General features: G+C 37.7%; 1 protein-coding gene across 5 annotated transcripts in view; it reads right to left on the reverse strand.

Moving 5' to 3' along the window:
* Nol4 (nucleolar protein 4) overlaps window positions 1-20,954 on the reverse strand; it is a 322,474-nt gene that overhangs the window by 109,299 nt on the left and 192,221 nt on the right. For all 5 annotated transcript variants that reach the window (XM_052741636.1, XM_052741640.1, XM_052741637.1 and 2 more), the window contains one exon: window positions 16,465-16,748. In XM_052741636.1, coding sequence (XP_052597596.1) covers window positions 16,465-16,748 — 284 coding nt within the window. The remainder of the gene's footprint in view (window positions 1-16,464; window positions 16,749-20,954) is intronic.

Below are 20,954 nucleotides of genomic sequence, written 5' to 3' on the forward strand. Positions count from 1 at the left end.
AGAAACTTTGGATGACTGTCCAGGCAGGCAGCTATCTCTGTCATTATTGATTTTTAGAAGTTGCTTACAATGTTCTTCCTTTTTACATAGGTAATATTATATCCTTCTGGGGTCTTTGATGTAGTTGAAGATTAGATATTTATGATTATGGTTTTCCTTGGTTATGATAAGAGATAAGGTAGATATGAAACCTTAGACTCACAAATATAGGATAGATATGATATATTCTTTAATTTTGCCAAATACAAATAGACTAGATATTATAATTCTTGCTTGATAACTCTTTTATTATATGTAATTTTACTATGTTGAAGTTAAAACCTTCCTTTTGAATAGAAAGAAAAGGGGAATGATGGGTGATGACTTTCTGTATGCTGTGAATATGTGTTGCTCTGATTGATTGATAAATAAAGTTTTTTGGCCAATGGTGAGGCAGAATAGAGTTAGGTGGGATATTCTAACTGGAGAGGAGGAAGGAGAAAGGCTGAACAGAGGAGACGCTGCCAGCTGCCACCATGGGAAGCAAGATGTAAAGGTACTGGTAAGCCACAAGCCACATGGCAAAGTATAGATTTATAGAAATGGGTTAATTTAACATGTAAGAGCTAGCTAATGAGAACCCTGAGCCAGTAGGCCACACAGTTTGTAATTAATATAAGCCTCTGGGTGTTCATTTAGATCTGAGTGGCTGCAAGACTGTGGGGCCACGGGAGCCAGGCAGGATCAGGAAAACTTCAGCAACATGGTTGCAATCTTGTGCTGCAATGCCCAGCTTTCTACTTGGGTGCTGGGGGTGCAAATCAGGTTCCTTGTGCTTTGCATAGCAAGTACTTTGCCCACTGAGCTAGATCTTCAGGTTCCAGAAAATTCTTGTTGGGAATTTTTAGTCTGAATCAGTCTTTAATGAGAAAAAAATCAAACATGGAGCTAATGACTACTGTAAATAGATCAAGATCTCAATGTCCCATCATGCTCTGGACACCTGGTGAGAAACTCCCAAATTAAATAGAAGAGTTGTGAGAGGATTCAAGTCTGGATGCTTGCCCCATGATCTTCCTCAGAAGGGCAATGTATATGTCATTTGCTACAGACAAGGATGATATAAGGTGACACAGAGTCAAAAGTCCTTCAATAATAATGATAACAAAGATTTCACAATTCAACAAGACTGTGGGAGAATGGCAGACCTGAAGTTGGATGCATTTACTGAGAACAGGGAAGTCATTTAACTGTGAATGCAGGAAGCAGCTAAGGCAAAACATGAAGGGTTAGACTCTCAGACACAGTGTCTTCACTGAGAAATGATTCCGAAAATCTTAAGGGAAAACATATAACGATACAGAAAAAACACAACCTTTAAATATTTTTCGTTGTCACTTTATTCCAAGGTGTCATAGTACACACTATAAAATCCCTGCAAAATTATTCCCACTTGTAAAGCACAATTCTTCTCAGCATCACCATTTCAAATCAGATACACCTCAACTCTTTGGAAAATGTTAACTTTAACTTCTAAAAAGTCCTGTATTTTATTTTAGCATGACTTGAAGTTCCAAAATCAGAAGGAGATTTTGTAGTTAGTTTTTAAGTTTTTAATGATTATAGTTTTTAATTTTATATTGTTAAGTTAACTAATTCAATAAATATTTCCTAGAAATAATGCTACATGCTAATTTCTCAGAAATTGACTATCTGAACTAATATGGGAAATAAATATGCAAATGAGTATTTCTAACTATATTTGAGCAGCCATATCACCTCAACCACCTAAACCTTTGTCCCTAAATTTAATATTTAAAATGACACCATGGAAAATGGTAAATCACAGTAAATAAAGGCACACCAAGTCAATGAGGTGTGTGTGTGTGTGTGTGTGTGTGTGTGTGTGTGTGTGTGTGTGTGTGTGTGGCAGGGGTAGGTAAAGAAAGCAATAATCATGATGAAACTATAAGAGAAGTATATATTTCTCTTATATACTTATTCAAGAAGTATTTCTTGAAGACCCTGATTTATTCATGGAGAATGGTAAGTTCTAAGCCCAGAGCTAAGTGTGACACTTGTGCGCTGAGTGAGAGTCAAGGGTGCTGAAGAAGCAAGGACTGTGTGAAGCAGTGACTGCCAGACTTAGGAATCAAAAGGACTGCAGGGAGTGATATCTACCCAGAAACTGACTCTAGTGGTTTCTGCTCCCATCCTACCATCCACTCAGTTGGCCAGTGCTGGAAAATAGACAAATGAGCATCTTGGTTAGACTATTTTAAACAGTTGAACTGACATTTTAGTCCATTTGTCTCATACAGCTCCCAACTCAACATTCACAGAAAGAAAATCTCATCACATCTTCTAATAGAGACATCAAGTTCACAAAAAAGTCTGTGCAGATGTTGTCTCTGTATTCTTCCATACTCAACATTGTTACTATCTCTCCACATTTTAATTCTCCTTTTCTTCCTTTCTCCTAATGTTGACTATGCCTAGAATAAGTCATGAATCATTAGATGCAAGCTCATTGCCCAGCTCCTGCTCATTCATTCTCCAGTTCCCTGCTGAGATAGTGTTTATTCCCCAAGGTGGTCTTGAGTCTCCAAATCCAAATCACTGCCACTGTGTTTCTACTACATGCTCTCTTCTTATTCAACCTGTAAATTCTCTCTTTGGAATAGCTCAACCCAAACAGACTTGTGATGCCTCCCTGAAACAAAGATGGCCTATTTTCTTTCATTATTGTATTCTTTTGGTATTCCTTGCTGTAGAGACTCAATAAGTATTTGTTAACTGATGAACAAAATATAAAACAACATATAAATAAATACATTATTTAATGAAAAGTTTCTGTATAAATGTTAAATCAGAGTTTCTAATATTCCTAAAACATGCATCTCTACTGTCTTATTCATAAGTGAAAATCAGGACATGAAGAGACAATTGTAAAAACCAATCTCAGCTGGTATTCTAAGATCTCCATCAGCATTAATCCTAGTCCTACATGCAGTCTAATTTCTGCTCTGACTATATGAATGAAAATATTGTGAACAAGGAATAGTGAGCCAAACTGCACATGTGAGTGCCATGGGAAAGTAACTGCTGCTAGAAAGAGCAGGGTTCATAGTACAGCCACAGGGGATAATGGAGAGGTCTGGTCCTCTTTAGAGAAGCCAGGGAAAACACTGTCTCTGGAACTGGAGACGAGAGCACATTTACAAACCAATGAACAGTGGCCCTCCCTAACAGCCCTGAAGTCCAGGCACCCCTGGCAGTGAACACCTTCACCAAGGCAAGTGGTGCTGAGACAAGGCAGCTGACAGACATGCTTCCCAGCCTCAGAAACCTGGTCAGTGCGGACAGTCTGACTCCATCAGGAAACTGGCTCAAACTCTGCCCACGCAACTGTGGGTGGAAGAGCACCAGATGCAGATACAGAGGAAGAGAGAGGGAGGAGGAGGGAAGAAGGAACAAGCAGCAGAGGGGTTTTAAGATCTCGCAGACAATTTAGATAAGGCATTTACAAGGGAGGCAAACTGAATGGAGTCAACTTTTGAAGAAGTTATCAGAGAGCGGAAATTTTATATTTTGACACCCTTTTGTTTTATGTTACTGGATCTGATAAAATTCAGGTCTTCAGTATTTTTAAGTCCACGTCCCTTGGGCATTGCAGTTCTTTTGAATTTTGCTTACACACAATTCATTCTCTGCAGCTAATTAAGCTGAAGAAGTATAGAATCAAGTTTGAAACAAAAGATGATAAAGTTCTTAGCCTATTTAGCAACGAAACTATTGCGACATGTTAAAATTTTTGTACACACTAATCATTACTTATAGTCAAGTTTAAAACTTTTGAACATCTTTCCTAATATTGGGAATCCTCAATGATACTTATCTCATGCATGAAACACTTTGAGAACAGACAGTGTCTTGTTTTCAGACAGAGGGGTATCAGGAAATCCATCACCCCCATTCTCTGCTCTCATGCGGCACAGACATAATTTTATTATATTCATTTTTACAGCATTTACTCAATCACTGAGATCCGAAAATCATCCTTTCTTTGAGCTTCCTAAGGACATGTATAAAAATTTAAAGTTTCCTCTTGTTCCTACTCATGTTTTCCAGGGGTCTGGACCTCTTTAATGGACACAAGCATCTTCACTGTTTCATTGTTTTGTTATACTCTATTATTTATGTGTCACTCAACCAATTTTTCAAGAGTAGGAATTGTATTTTACTCAATATCAGCATCTTCCTTTCCAACATGATAACTGGGATTTTTTATCAGTGTTTCTTTAATGGGTGAAATAACATTTTCCTTATCACTTTTGCAAATTTAGTGTTTTGATGATATTAAACACCTCACCAATGAGTCAGAATTGCATCTTCCTAGATACTGGGAATCATTTCCTTCTCTCTCTGAGATAAAGTCCAACCTTTTACACTCAGTGGAAACTGCTATTCACTGGGCCTTCTAATTCATTTTTCATTTCAGTCCTGCCTCTTGTCTCAAGCATGCACCAACTCCCATCATTTACCAAATTTCAGACTCTTCCTCATTCACATTATGCATAACATGCTGCACTGCTTGGTGATTTATAGTTATAATCCAAACAGTGGTCTTTAGAATTTTCTCCTGGATCCACTCTAAACACTTCAAATATATTTTTCATTTGACTTTGAATTTGACCATTATATTCCTAGTATTTAACTCAGGGATTTGCACAAGTATATATTGTGCAGTGCAGATTAGCCCCTTATTTTATGAGTAATTCAAGCTGATAAGAGACTAACTCAGTTTAGTGACAGCTGAAGGTTTCTAAATAACTTCCTTTTCTGTTTTATTTTTGAAAATTGTTTCTTTTAAAACCCAAATAATATAATATATTTTAGCAAAATATGTCCCGACGATCATAAATTTACATTCCCAAGCCTCCTCTGAAAAAGGAGGCTTTCTTTTCTTGCACCATGCCTCCTTATTGATTTAATGTTAGGGCATGACTTCACCTGTCATGGAGTACGTTCACCGTCTCTCAACTTTCATTGGTGTCCCTGTAATCCAATAATGAATGTTTTAAAGCTAGGGAGTTAGCCCAGTCAGTAAAGTGCTCACCACTCAAGCATGATGATCTGGGTTGAATCTGCAAACCAATGTTAAAAACTGAACAGCTAGTGTGGTCTTGCACACAGAGGGAGAAGGAGACAGGCAGAACACTAGGGTTTGCTGGCTCTTCACTTGACCTAATCAAGAATTTCCAAGTTTCAATGAGAAAACATTTCAAAACGCAAAACGGATGGTTCCCAGGAACAATACATGAGGTTGTCCTCTAGGCTTTACAGCATGAGTACAAAGAGATACATGTGCACCTATACATATACAAACATGTGTGACTACACACACACACATACACACACACACACACACACACACACACACACACACACACACACACACACACACACACAAGCAAGACTGAAGATTTGGATCACTCTGCCAAACAAAGGACACTGAGTACTAGCGGTGTGCCCTGAAAGCTGTGGGTGAAGCCAAGATCAAGAAGCAGAAGTAGGAAGTTATAAATATCAGCTATTGCCATAGGCCAGTTATGGAAATGAGATACATAACTGTCATAAGTATTTTACTTTCTCTGGTTATAAATAGGTTTTCTGTATACTAATGTATTGAAATATATTTGATTTCCTGTTTTTGTATTTAAAATATAATATAGTGACTTTATGTTAGAATTTGGTACTATTGATTTTATACCATAGCATTTAAGCTACTGAATAACAAGATAAGAATAAACATCACTTGAGCATTTTACTTCCTCTCAACATGAGAGGTTAGTCTCTTCAATATTAAATCTAGAATGGTTACAGTTTCTTGTTATGCAGAATTATGACCTGGTTGCTATCATTTCTTTTGCTTTAAGCATGGCGTAAGAAGATACAGATGGACACTGGGTTCATAAGAGTCAACCTTTGATGGTTATTTTTATGAATCAGCTTGACTAGAATATATGACAGAAAGCTGATAAAGCCTTGCTTTCTACATGTTGGGGCAGGGAGTGATTTTCATTTGCCTGGCAGGTTGGCTGTAGAGTATTACATCATCAGAGTTAGAGGGTGTTATCCAATCCATTGAAGACTTGAGCAGAAGACAGGAAAAGTGAATCTACGCTTTTCAGGAATTAGGTATCCATCTCCTCGTGTTCTAACTAAGACACTGGCATTGTTCAATTGAGTTTCATCCTTCTTACTTAGACTAAAACTTATGCTACAAGTCTCCCTCATTTTCAGGCTTGTGGAGTTAGATTAGAGATATCTCACTAGCTTCCCTGGATCACAATCTGTAGTTGGCATATCAGGAGCTTCCACATTTGCATGAGTCATCTTTTACTAGATATATATCTAAATATGTATCTATCTGCCTTATATTTTATATATTCTGTTGATTTTGCTTTCTTGGAGAACCTTCAGTAATACAGAAGTCATTCCCAGGAATAATGTCTTAGTTAATGAAAGTATAGAAATAAACATCACAGGTGAATATTGAGGTTTTAAATTTTCCATAAACACCAAGATGAAATTAATTAAAGATGCTTAATTTCTTTATATCATTGTGGTTTAAAACTCACAAAACTAGCGTGATGATGTTACATTCTTTAATGATCCCCAGTGCTCCCCAGTTTGCTGTGATGCCTTTGTCATCAACCCCTCATGCTGAAAATTTATTTCATTTAAATTACTGTGGGGTAAAATAGTGAGGAATCTCTGCTCAGAAGGTCAATTGTATCCTATCACCTGGACTAGGACAGGCTAAGTCCAAAGACTGGTACCGGTGAGTTTAACAACCAAGGTGACAATGTGAAGACACTGCTATCATGAAAAATCAGATGGGATCAAGAGCACAGTAACATAGTCCAACGTCACCACTTGTCAACTCAATAAGCATTCGATAGGGAGTGAGCCTCAGGCATACAAATTGCTTCAGCATGTGGACATGCCACCGTCACTCCCCCCCTCTGTCCCTGGTTTACATAGACCTCTCCTAGAATTTCACAAAACATTGATTTTTGGTGGAATTAATTTGACTCATGGTACCAGAGAAGTAGCATTTTAGTTGGACATTGACTCCAATGGGATCAAGGCATACTTTAACAAGTAGGGATTCCAAGGTATCCTAGGAACTGTTTTGTAAGTGCATGCTATTCATAGAGATATGCGATGGGATTACTGCCTCTGGAGAGAATTGCATGTTTCAGGTATCTACACACTAAGTGGAACTAGAAGGAAGGATGGGATCACAAGGAGAGAGAAAGAGAAGGCAGTATTTACTCCCTTGAAGAATTTAATATACTTCTCTATGTGGCCAATCTCAGGAGGTGATTTATAGGCTACTGAAAAGGTGTATTAAGTTTCCCAAATAAAATGCATGAGTTGAGAACATTCTTGTCATTTCTAAAGAAGCTTTAAATTCTGGTGCCAGTAGGAACCACACTGGCAACAAATGCCTATAAAAAAATGTATTCCATCTTGTTCATACTTTATAGTTGCTTACAGGTTAAACATTATTATTCACAGTTAAAAGTGAAGACTTACTAAGTCATAAATATGATAAATGTGGCTTTCTGACTAGGAAGTAAATAGGAGCTGTATTGTAGTAGTCAAGGGCATGCCATCAGTCAAGCGTCTTCCTGTTTATTATCAAGAGACTTTGTTTTGTGTGTTTGTGTTTTGATCACACACACACACACACACACACACACACACACACACACACACACACACACACACACATTGTGCTATTGTGCTTCCCTTCCTCTCACCCCACTCTCTCATCTTTCTCTCACTTTGGTCACCCACACCCATAGATTTTAACATAGCTATGGGGTCGGAAGTATCTATTGGAGCCTAGCAGCCTTGCTTTTGGGTTGCAAGCAAAATGAATGACTGTCCTCCCAGAACCCTTCAGTTGCCAGTAGATCAGCAGGGAGGGTTAAAGCCCCATCAGCTCCTCCTCCATCCACAACTGGCTGGAGATAGGCCCAGCCTTGCAAAGGCCCAGGGCAGTGAAGATAATGTTTAGTAACTCTTCTTATCATTGGACTCTTATATTCTGTCTGTTTCCTCTTCTACAAGATTATCTTAATTTACATTGAAGTTGCAGTGGTTTAAATGTGAGCTAAATTAGAGATTTTTTTTGATTTATAGAGATTTTATTTTCCTATATGTAAAACCAGGAAAAATAACAAGTTTATTTCTAATGGATCATTGGGAAGATGGCATAAGATAGTTCTTTAAGTTGTTCCCTAACTATTGTAATAACACAGAACATTCTACTTTCATCATTGGTCCCCAGGACAAATTAATTAGTTCATGCTTTTGAGCCCATTAAGTCAAGCTATCCTCTTGGCACGACAAATTTCAATATTTCCATTTCAAAAGTATAAAGTACATGACAATAGTGGCCTGTGAGATGCCTCCATTGGTAAAAGTGCTTGCTTCTCAAGCTTGAGGACCTGAATTTATACCCTGGGACCCATGTGGGAAAAAAGCAGAGAATAAATCACACAAAGTTGTCCTTTGACCTACACACACATGTGTGGCACACTCACAATGGCACGTAACTCACATGCACACACATTAATAATAAATAAAGTTTGAACAATCACAATAATAATGACGCCATCAACTATTTTCAGATGTGCCCTTTAAGACTGATTCTTGAATGCTTAATATTAATAAGAATATAAAACCTTATATTGAGACAGTTGGTTGATTAATTTGGTTTTCATTTTTCTTCCTTTGTTCTTTTCTCAAATTTAGGTTAGTATTGTTTCAATGAGTTCTAATCACACCAGCTCTTATGAGAAATGCACAAATCATTTCAGATTGTTAAAACTAGAGCATTTTATTATTCTATCTTAAAACTCTGTTACTGTTGCCAAGACACCTACAGAATGGAAGAATATTTTTAACCATTTGACCTTATTTCTAAGAATGAGTACAATTCATAAAGTACCCACACATACACATACACACAAACCACACAAACCAAGATAAAAATCCCATAAGAATAATAAGCACCATTAACCACAAAATCATTTAAAATAAGATTGTTTTGAACTATAAAGTAAAAAAAGAAATCTAATGGTCAGTCAGTCTTGTGTCTTGGTAAAAAAAAAAAATGCACCTTATAACTTTAGTTACATTAGTTATGAATGCAAGACAGTGGTGGCTAGGGGCCACTTGGGTTTTTTATTGACCTCACTGAACTCTTGCATGTTTAAAAAGGAACTTAGAGTGCATATTTTGTTTCACAGGCAGAATCACAGATCCCATTTACCTTGAACCTTTCAGGACATAAATTATAGAAGACTCTGGTCTACAATACTTGTTATCCTGAGATAACAAACGTGTGATGACAGAGTGTGCTGGATATGGACAGGAGACACTCATAAAAATCTGCCTCTACCCTGCTTCTTGTAATCACATCAGAATATTGGAGAAAATAAGCACATGTGATGGGAAGCAGGGCAACAATGACTTTTCATTGCAGCATTTTTATCAGTGTGTGTGTGTGTGTGTGTGTGTGTGTGTGTGTGTGTGTGTGTGTGTGTGTGTGTGTGTGTATGTAGACACAGGTACTTTTACAGTTATGTAGATGTCAGATAACAAATGGCTTGAGTAATTCTCTCCTTCCACAGATTCTGAAGCTTGGCAGAACATGCCTTTCATACTGAGCCATCTTGCCAACCCCACAATGACTTTTAAAGGAGTCTGGTGCTGTAGAGATGGATCAGAGGTTACACTGGCTACTTTCCTGGAGATCCAGGTTCAGAACCCAACACCCACATAGTGCTTGCAGAAGCAGAAGACTTGTTTTCAACACTAGGCTTCATCACTTAATTGCGTAATTGACAATTAAGTCAAATTAATTACAATCTGACCTTGATTTCCTTTCCTATAAACACAGCTGGTGAAATGTACCTTCTCTTCTTACCATGACAATGCTTAGAGGTTTGACTATGAAGCCTTGCACAAGAGCTCGTCCTTCTTACAGCTGATATAATACACCAGTAGCAGACCTAATACTCCCTTTACTCTGCTGCTCTCAATGCAATTTAAGCCCTCTATCTCCTGTGTAACACGTTTATTTTTCTAAATAGTTCTTGGATCTCATTTCTTCTTGTCCTGTAATGCTCCCTCGAGCCCTCCCCCTATTAGCAGTCTTCTTCATTCTTGTGTCACTTAAAGCCACCTTGCGTCAGAGACACCTGAGCAATTCACCTCAAGGCTCAGTCTGCCCATGCTCTCATGCAATGCCCCCCACCCACCATGCCCCAAAGGCTCTAAAAGGATCTGGAGGTTTCCTTCAGTCAATATGCTGCCCTCTCCTGACCTGTCTGTGATTTATTGTTTCCTGTTCATCATCTTTGTCCTTCCCTGGTGCTGCTTTAATCTAGTCCCTTGTCTCTGAAATTGCCCGTTTGTCACCAAGAGGCTAGGTTTATTTAATCATTATAAATTAATTGAAGGGCTGGCACGATGACTACAAAAGTAAAGGCATCTGTGTGCAATACCTGGCCACCTGAGTTCCATCTTTGGGTCCACACACTAGCCCTGGCATGCCCTTACACTACACACAAATTGAATAAGATAAAAAATTTAGAAAGAATTCATTCACAAATACATGATTAGTAGGCCCAGATGACATTCTTTCATACATCTCATTTTCCATGTTTTTCATCATTCTCATCAAAATACAAATTCCTAAACTTGGTCTTTCTAGCAACCAAGATAGTGCCAAGTACAATCCACTGCAGTTGCTGATATTGTGAAAAAGAGCATACATCATTATTTCTATCCTAAACAATTACTCATCTGGACCAACATCTCTATGTAACACCAAAAAAGTTTGCTATTGAAAAATCATCAATTTTAAACAATAGTAAGTTAGAATACCCACAAACACAGGCAATCTAATTACAAGTGTCAAAGCTTGGCCCCTAGCATTTCAAAGACCATCTCGCGCATGCACATCTTAAGAGAGGTCATTCCTTAAATTCTTTCTTCTATTCACAGTTTAAAAAATATTATATCAATTTTCATGGTAATTAGAACTAATATTTCATGGTCTTTAATTTGAATGGTAACATTCATTTATGTGAAAGTAAATGCAAAATTAATTGAAAAAATATGACAAGGAACATGTGGGAGAAAGAAACATCATTATATAAGTAAAAACAGAAGCATCCTGAGGCCTGAGCCCGAACAATATAACCAAGATTGCATATTAGGCATGAAACAGTACTCACAAACCCTGCTTGATGTGAGTATAGTATTAATATGCTTTACATGTAATGGCAGTTATTATTGAGACATTATTCTTGTGAGATTGCATTAGTATAGTTTACCATATTATGTAAAATGTGACTAGGCTACCAATACTCAAAATTAGAAAAATAACAATTAAATGCCAACCCTTCGGCATTTCTAGAGTTCTATATTTCCCTCCATTAGAATTCTGGATTTGTTTTCAGTGCCAATAATTAATAACTTTTAGACTAGAGTCGACACTAAGTTTGTGATTTATTGCCTTTTCTTTCTCTATATAGCTAGTTCCCTCATATTTCCTTGTGGGTCTCATTTTCCAAGATCATTGTCATTTCTTCTCAGTTCTGAATTTTAATGTTATTAACTTGCCCCTTAAACTATGGCCATGAGCAAAGAAAATAAATACCACCTAAATTCTTTGGGTGCAATATATCTTGTCTTTAGATTGGTTAATGTGATTTCTTTCTGGTCTATTGAGTGAATTTGCATAATAATAAGCAATCAGCTAAAAAGTATCCTCCAATTCTGCTCTGCTTTCCAAGCATTTCTATGCACTGTTCAAGCCTTGAAATGCTTTTAAATCATTTTTGTTTGATATTATTCTCAATAAAAGTGTGAAATAGGTCAGTGTTAAACTCATGAATCTAAGCTTCTCGGTGATTCTACATTATTAAGCTTTTAGATCCCTTCAACAAACAGAGAAATTGGTGACTGTATAATTACCTAAGATTTCACAGAAAGTTCCATGAGGATCCATACGATAGTGTCCATGGAACAAAGCTTGGAACAAAATTATTTTGATAGTGTTAGAGCAAAATAATGCTGATTAAAAACCAGAAACCATAGAATATTTCATGTATGGATTCTAACTGCAGAAAAATATTTCCAGACAAATCTAGCACATGCAGATGGGTATATTTACACACATGAACTCCACATACATACATGTACAATACACACATACATGCACAACACAAACGTACACACAGCCCACACACTAAAAACAGAAAAAGAAAAATAGCGAGCTCATTTTTCCCTATGTCTCTTTTTCCATTCCCTGTTTATTTGATTCCTGTTTCCATTAGTTTTCTTATAACTTGCTGTAATAGCTCTGTAACCAGGCCCCCATTCCTCCTTCCTTCTGGTTCACATCGTACCCTCTACAATGTTGCTAGAATAATGTTCATAAACAACCCAGTTAAAGAAATCTTTATCATACTTAACTGTAGTGAACATAAGCCAAAGTCTTAAAATGCCCTAAAGCCTTGACTAAGGGACTTTAGCCTTTCTGAGTTCTCTAAAATTCTCTAAGCCAGGAAGGCAAGCTCACAGATATATGCTCAAAAGAGTTTCCACATGCTGCTTAATCTATTCTCTTAATTAGAAGTCTACATTTGCCCTTCCATGCCCCTTTCTGTAACCAGTCGTTATCACTGCTATCCCTTGGGCATGATCTCATTCCATCCCACTCATTTCTGATTGTGCCACTTAGGAGATCAGACAGTGGCCAGACATGTGCCCTGTTCTGCTGGATCATGAGTTGAAGACAACCTACTTTGTTCACTTATATATTTTTGATTTCTGTAATAATACTTTGGAGGCAGAACCTTCAACAAATATTTGGGAAATAAATACTATGCACATAATTTATCTTGCATAACAATGACAAGGTCTTCAAATGTTAGAAAGTCATCCCTGGTAAGTCTCAGACCTCCTGAAGGCCTCTTCGCCAACAGAGCAAACCAAATCAGACCGAATCAGAAAGCCTAGGTTTAATGAGTAAAGCACTCCTCGGTGATTCCCCGGGCTCTGCAGAGAGGAGATGGACATGAGACTGGGGACTGGAGATCAGAAGAACTATGAGAGTCTGTTTTCTGGGATGCAGCTTATATCCCCTGTGGGAGTTGCCTTGAGCCTCTCTGGGGAGGAGCTGTGTTTGGCAGGATTTGAAGGGGCAGGTTTAGGGAAAGAGATGGGGAGGGGAGTTGAAGTGGATCCTCCACCAGACTTCTTCCAAACAATCCCTAATTCAGAATGAACAGTGACTCCTGAGACCATTATCTTCCTCTGTCTGAATTAAGGCCATTCGTAGTGTCTAGCAAGAGACTCCTGAAAAAAAGTGACAATCCTACAATTGCTTCTTTCCTCTAAGCAGCAAGTCTTAAGATTACTCAATCTCAATGGTTTTTCCTAATTTAACTCTTACTATTTTAGCATAGGAATAGATATTTATCTGAACTTGTCATAAAAACTTTTCATGGCTTGAGAGATGGCTCAGCAGTTAGGAGCACTTGCTGCCCTTGTAGAGGAAAATAGTTTGCTTCCCAGCACCCATATAGCACTCATAAGGATCTGTGATTCCAGTCTACGAGATCAGTGATCTCTTCTGGCCTTCACGACGAGTACCACATGCAAATGTACATGTACATATATGCTGGCATTCACACATACACATAAAATAAATCATAAAAACAATTATTTTCACCCTATCATCTTTCACAACTATAGATTAAGGGTCTTACAAAGAAGTCTAGAACTTCTGTGAGTTGCTTTTGCTACTCATCTATTTTTTTTTGAGACAGGGTTTCTCTTGTAGCATTGTGCCTTCCCTGGATCTCGCTCTGTAGACCAGGCTGGCCTTGAACTCACAAAGATCTGCCTGCCTCTGCCTCCCAAGTGCTGGGATTACCACATCTACTCTTGAACATGTACCAAGTATTTTTATTGTATAAATTTCAGATTTCTAATATGATAGCTTTTGTTTTTATTTATGTATCTAGTCTATGGCTTTTGAGACTGGGTCTTGTAGCTCAAACTAATCTCAACCTTGTGATCCTCCTGCCTCAGTCTCCTGAAAGATTTCAGGCATATGTCTCCATAGTGTGTTTCCATATACAGACTGCAATACATTAAGGGATATAGGTAAGCAGTTTTACCTACTTGCTACTTTCAGTAAAGATATGTGTGTGGCAACAACACATAAATTCTATGCACGGAAAAAATCCAATATCTAATATTACTAATATGTTTTAGTTAGCACAATTTCTCACGTAAAAATGACTAAGAGGGAAAAAGAAGAAAAGACTAAACTGAGGATAATTCTAGACATAAGATTCAATAAACACACACCATAGAAAGAAGAGTTTGCTTTGGGACTCTCTAAACAGCACCAAGGAAGTACAAGTGTCTTAACTAGGAGCCAAAAATGGAGCCAAGAAGATGATTTTTCCAAGAAAGGTTAGTAAAATGTGAATGCACCAGATATGGTCAATGTAAGAAACACAAGACCCAGAAGTCACAGAGAACCAGAATTGGACACAATACCCTTACAAGTCCTCCTTTGCTCTGTGCTTTGTTTGTCTGGAAAAAGATGTTGCATTTAGAAATTTAAGCTAATTCCTGAGTGTGTTTGAGACAAAATCTACCCAACTTCTATGGCATGGATCTTACCCATGACGAAAGGCATTCTATGAACAAAAGCCCGGCAGATCCTGAATGACTGTCATGTGGTCAAGACTCTTATTAGTGGTGGTTTGCCCTTTCAAGAATCAGATATGGATGTCCTGTCATGTTTAGAACCTGAAGGTCCCACAAATCTCCAAAGAAGATGGAAACCATGCACCCACATGTGCCATTAAGTGACACGAAAATAAAATTTAAAAAATTTATTTCACACTATGTTGGAAAAGGCAGTGAAAGCTCTGCCACTGTTTATCCTTTTTGTGATGTCTTTATTAGAAAAGTAAAGATAAAGTTCAATGCTGAATTGGGAACACTTTAACTTCATGAAGATGGTTGTGGAGTTGAAGGGAGGTCCTAAAATTGAGTGATCTTATGCACGCTTAGAGCCCCCAAATCTTAAAATTCAGAATGATCATGATGACAAGCAAACTGTCCTGATTATATTCATATACATGTTTTGTGGTTATCTAGACTTTTTAAAGGCAAGATACTATAGAATGAAGAAAAGTGTGTCATTCTCTTTTATAAGATGTATGAAATACTTCAAATGTTAGCAAGTAGAACATCTCCTGTGCTGTGTGATCTAACTTTGAACCACCAAAGAATGTATTTATGCATTTACCAGGGTAAACATGATAGCAGTCTCCCTCAGGCAGAAGAGCTTAAGTGTCTTATAATGTCAAGTGACTCGCCTGAAGAGGATGAAACAGAACACCCTAGGGCCAGGAGGAGATTTAAATAGAGCCAATTTCAGAAGCATAGTGCCTGAACTACAAAATTAATCCAGGTTGAGACATCTTGCTTACAGGATGATGTCAAAAGCCAGGTCTACAACTAGATGTTAATGGTCTGGAAGAATCAAGGACATCAACAATGAAGAATGCCATAAAATTCTCAGTTCTGTCCAAAGTGCTGCACCTTTGAAAATGACACTTTTTTATATTCTCTGATGACAGCTGGACATCTCCTCTGCAGCACAACTTGATGAGCTGAACTAAGATGCTAACAAGATGATTGACATCTGTAGAAGAAATTGATTCTTTAAAACGTAGCAGAATTAAAACATGAACATAGCAGAATTTCCAGTACAGATACTTTCAAAGATTAAAATGCTTTAATTAATAACCTGAACAAATCGAGGTTGCAATTTACTTTAATATAACCATCTAGAAATTAGATAATATGTCTGAAAGAGGTTTGGGATCCATTACATCTTTCTGTACATATTTAATCTACAAATTCCAACTTGAACACTGATACTTTGCAGTTCTCTGGCATCCCTAAAGCAAACTAGTGATGAAGCCCCCAGGTCTCCAAAGCAAACCGGAGAATTTAATTGAAACCTTACTGCCCATTCGTCCATCCAGTCTAGAGAAACAAGAAAGTGATGCTATGATTGTTCCAAATTGTAAACTGAGACTAAACGTTTCACACTTGTATTTGGCAAATTCCCAGGGACTGATCCATAAGTAGATTATAGAAATGAAATACTACATTAAATCAAACAATTCTTATATCAAATAATACCCATGGTTCACTTGGCTCTATTGCTCCTGACATAATGTTTTGTGAACACACAGGATGCATAATATGAGTTTATTAGTAATGTGTATGTGCGCTTCTTCTTGATATTCGTGACCTTGCACAAACCATCCAGTGATTGTAATGGAGTCTTACCTTGCTTCCGTTTTCTCTTGCTTCTCCTTCCATCTTGAGGTCAGAGATTAGAAGGTTCTTAAACTTGCTTTTCCCATTACTGCCTTGCTCATCTATCCTGTATTCTGAAGTCAGCTGCGCAGAGAGGGGGCTGTCGCTCAGATTCAGTGGCTGTTCTTCCTGCTCCAGCCCAGTTTTGCCGTCACTGCTGGAGTCCCCAGGCTCCCTGCCATGAGCTCCCCCTGAAGCGACTGAGCTGTGCCCCAGAGTCTCATTGCCATTAAAGCTCTCTGCAGCAGAGTCATCTGTTAGGAAGAAAGATGTGTAGTTTGAGTAATATGCTAGATCATCTCCAACTAGTGCTAAGTTTTGATAGATACGCAGCAATATGCCTCTGGTTTTATTCAGAAATGTAATTTAACTAAGCAGTAACCTTGTTTTGAAGCAGCAATTATTGTTTTAATCTAGTAAACACACTAAAACACAGACATGATATCAAATTAAAAAGAACATAGTTCAATATCAAAAGCAATCTGAAAGAAAAGGCAACTTAACAAAAAAATGATATAATTAGCAATTGTTTTGCAAATCGATTAGACTCCTCCATTAAGAATATTCAGGTTTGGGGGCAATTCACTACTAGCCAGGTAGATACATTGCTATATGCTTCATGGGTGTTAAGTATTAAGTAAAATATATTAAAACCACTCATACATAATCTTTGTCCCAGGAAGTACATGTTAACGACTTTTAAGTGTAGAGGGTTTAATCTTTGTATGCAGCTCTGTGAAGTTAAAAATACATGTGTATCAGCGTGGAGCTGAATAGCACAATGATTCAGAAATGGCAGAGATTTACAAAAATAGAAAAGTGTGCTAATAAGAGAAGTAATTAGAATATTATATACCTACTCATACTTCATTTTAATATTTAGGAAAATGTGGTTCATGAAGTCCTGATAGGAAAAGCTATAGCTGGAGTAGCTGTGTAGCTGGAGTTTTCCTGCCTGGCCCACAGTCAGGGCAAATCTCTCTCACCTGCCAGTCCCACAGCCGTCAGACCCGACCAAGTAAACACAGAGACTTGTGTTGGTTTCAAACTGTATGGCCATGGCAGGCTTCTTGCTAACTGTTCTTTCAGCTTAAATTAATCCATTTTTATAAATCTATACCTTGCCACATGGCTCGTGGCTTACCAGCATCTTCACATGCTGTTTCTCATCGTGGCGGCTGGCAGTGTCTCTCTGACTCAGCCTTCCACTTCCCAGCTTTATTCTCCTCCTTGTCCCGCCTACACTTCCTGCCTAGCCAATGGCCAATCAGTGTTTTAATTATTGACTAATCAGCAACACATGTGACATACAGAACATCCCACAGCATAGCTGATTTTGTTTCAATGTATAAAAAGAAAATACATAGACAAAATTTACATAAAACAATTACATTCTATTTTTCTTATGTCAACTTTACCATAGTCTACAAAGGGTAATGGTGAACAGATATGAGAAGCTGTTTTTTTAGAGGGTATTAATGAATCTTAACTATAGTGATATAAATAAATAAGAGGAATAAAATACACTATGATTTTTGCACACTTTTGGATATCATGAAATATGCATTGTTTTGTAGGGTGTAATGGAATAGTTAATGTTTTTAATCAATTCCATTCATAGAAATACACACTGAAACTCTAAAACAGGTCTGTTTACTTATTTATCCAAAAGATCTCTTTTAGGCCTACTCTCTATCCAGTATGTATATAAATACTTGGCCTATAAAAACTCTGCGTCCAGTGAGTTCACAAATAATTTAAGGGACAGAAAAGTAAACACAATACAGACAAATACACTGCCTATCCAGGGCAAGAAACAAAGACTTCCGGAATTATGGTAATGTGAATTGAACTCCTAAAGGTAAGAACACTGGCCAGGTGAACATCTTGGGAATCTTCCTTGCAGGGAGGTGAGCACGGGCAAGGTCATGAGCAGAAGGTTATTTAGGGCAAAGGCGCTGTAAGAGATCATGGTGAGCAGCTAACACAAAACAGGAAAAGAAGAGAGTAATAGAATAGGAAGTGATGCGCCTGTTAGAGGTCTGGGCCCTCACTCAGAGCAAACTTCAGCATGTTAGATCTGTTTGGGGAGGTAACATGGAATTGGCAGGGAGGGGACAGGACAACAGAAAGAAGATTTTTCTGATGTCGTGTTGCTTTATGATATTCTCTGTGCCGCACACATCTGACTATAAAATTCGGTTTTACAGATTTTACTCAGACTTTTGTGAAGACAGTGGTATAAAGGGGGTAGAAGGAAAGTTGAGAGGGATCAGTTAAAAGAATCAGAAACCATCGAATTTGGCATCTCTGAAGGCTGGGGTGGGCAGGGAGAGAAATAAGAACAGAAGAATGAAGAGAAGAAATGAGACAGCCAGGGGCCCAGGATGAACACCAGGGGCCCAGGATGAACACCAGGGTCCCAGGATGAACACCAGGGTCCCAGGATGAACACCAGGGTCCGGGATGAACACCAGGGTCCAGGATGAACACCAGGGTCCAGGATGAACACCAGGATCTCAGAATGAACACCAGGATCCAGGATGAACACCAGGGTCCAGGATGAACACCAGGGTCCCAGGATGAACACCAGGGTCCCAGGATGAACACCAGGGTCCCAGGATGAACACCAAGATCCCAGGATGAACACCAGGGCCACAGGATGAACACCAGGGTCCCAGGATGAACACCAGGATCCAGGATGAACACCAGGGGCCCAGGATGAACACCAGGGCCACAGGATGAACACCAGGATCCAGGATGAACACCAGGGCCACAGGATGAACACCAGGGCCCCAGGATGAACACCAGGGTCCAGGATGAACATCAGGATCCCAGGATGAACACCAGGGTCCCAGGTTGAACACCAGGATCACAGGATGAATACCAGGGTCCCAGGATGGACACCAGGGTCCCAGGATGGAAGGCAAGGAAATGCACTTAATGAATTTAAATAAATAAATAAATAAATAAATAAATAAACAAACAAATAAATAAATAAATGAATAAATAAATAAAATGACTTAAATAATAATTTTAAACAGTTTTGTGTAAAAGTTAAAACATATTTAAATGGAAAATTATACTTCATTATACACTTTATATTTCTAATCAAAACCAGTTTATGAATAAATAATATATACACAGGAATGCTCAAGAGACTGTGCCAAACAACATAGTGGTAGTTTTCATAGCTATTAATTTGAAAACAAAGCCAACTTTTTAACAATGAAATGTATTATTTTCTAATACAGATTTAAAGGAAATGACCTATAAAAGCAATTTGAAAAATGTGTGTTATTTTATTCTAACTGAAGCATTTATGCTAATACACAATGGGTTGTTTATTTTGTGTTGTTATTTCATTCAAAGAAAATCTAAAGGAGAACACTATGGACATATTTAAATATAATTGTCTTCACTTATAAACACATGTTCTAACTTTTGTTCACTAGAATCCTCTAAAAATATATCAGACATTCCCTGTAAGAAATCTTTACCAATATCAAATAGATAACCTAAATATGTGTTACATTTTAAGCCAAATCCATGCTAGCATAAAGCAAATTAAATTTCTATTATAGTTAAAAATTAAACCTACTATATTTTTTCTTTAATCTGAGATCATAATAAATAGGTAATACACTAATAAACTTATTTATATATTAGGTTGGATGAGAATTACCATTTGGGAGAATCTTTTACAAATATCATTTAACTATATTTCACATAAAATATAAGCAATGTAAGAAATATTTTTGGATGGAGTAGTTCACTCCAGATGTTACCAAGGTAACTAAACTCAATAGCTTTACATATTTGATTCCTAAGTAAATCAATGTGCTTTAAAGAACAAATCAGTAAACTGTGTTTATTTGTATAAGATATACTTACATATCTTGTAATTATAATGATTAAAGGTAACATTTCATGATAAAATTTTTAAAAAATCAATTTTAAAACAAATTTCAGAGGTTTTCATTTATATAAATCAATATAGAGCACTGAATAAACATTAAATAGAGGATAAATTAGCAATTTTTTATTGTCTTGCCTCATTCAACCACATTACCAAATCTTATAGTCCGCGGTTAACCAATCAGACCAATTCATTGCTTTCGAGGAGTCCTCTGCCTTCTTACCCAGTGCAGTTGGCTCCATCCACCTTGGATGCTGATGTGAATGACAGGCTGCTAGACTGAGAAAAGTGTTTTGAATTGTAGTGGGTGTGGAGGGGAGGGGCGTCAGATACTCAATCAAGGCTGATGGGTCTTCTCTCCAGGATTCAGTTTAGGAAACATAGCATCTGAATCAAGACTCTGTATTAAGTCTGAAGAAAAAACAGCACTTGGAGCTTGGGTAAACAGAGGTGCCCAGGGTACCTAGCAACAGATGAGAATGTGGAATATGGTGATGCAATAGTGTGGAATCCACTGACGTGGGGAAGGCTGGGGGATGTT

The sequence above is a fragment of the Peromyscus californicus genome, unplaced genomic scaffold (genome assembly GCF_007827085.1).
Source record: "Peromyscus californicus insignis strain IS unplaced genomic scaffold, ASM782708v3 Scaffold_17__1_contigs__length_78620276, whole genome shotgun sequence".
NCBI classification, from domain to species: Eukaryota; Metazoa; Chordata; class Mammalia; order Rodentia; family Cricetidae; genus Peromyscus; species Peromyscus californicus.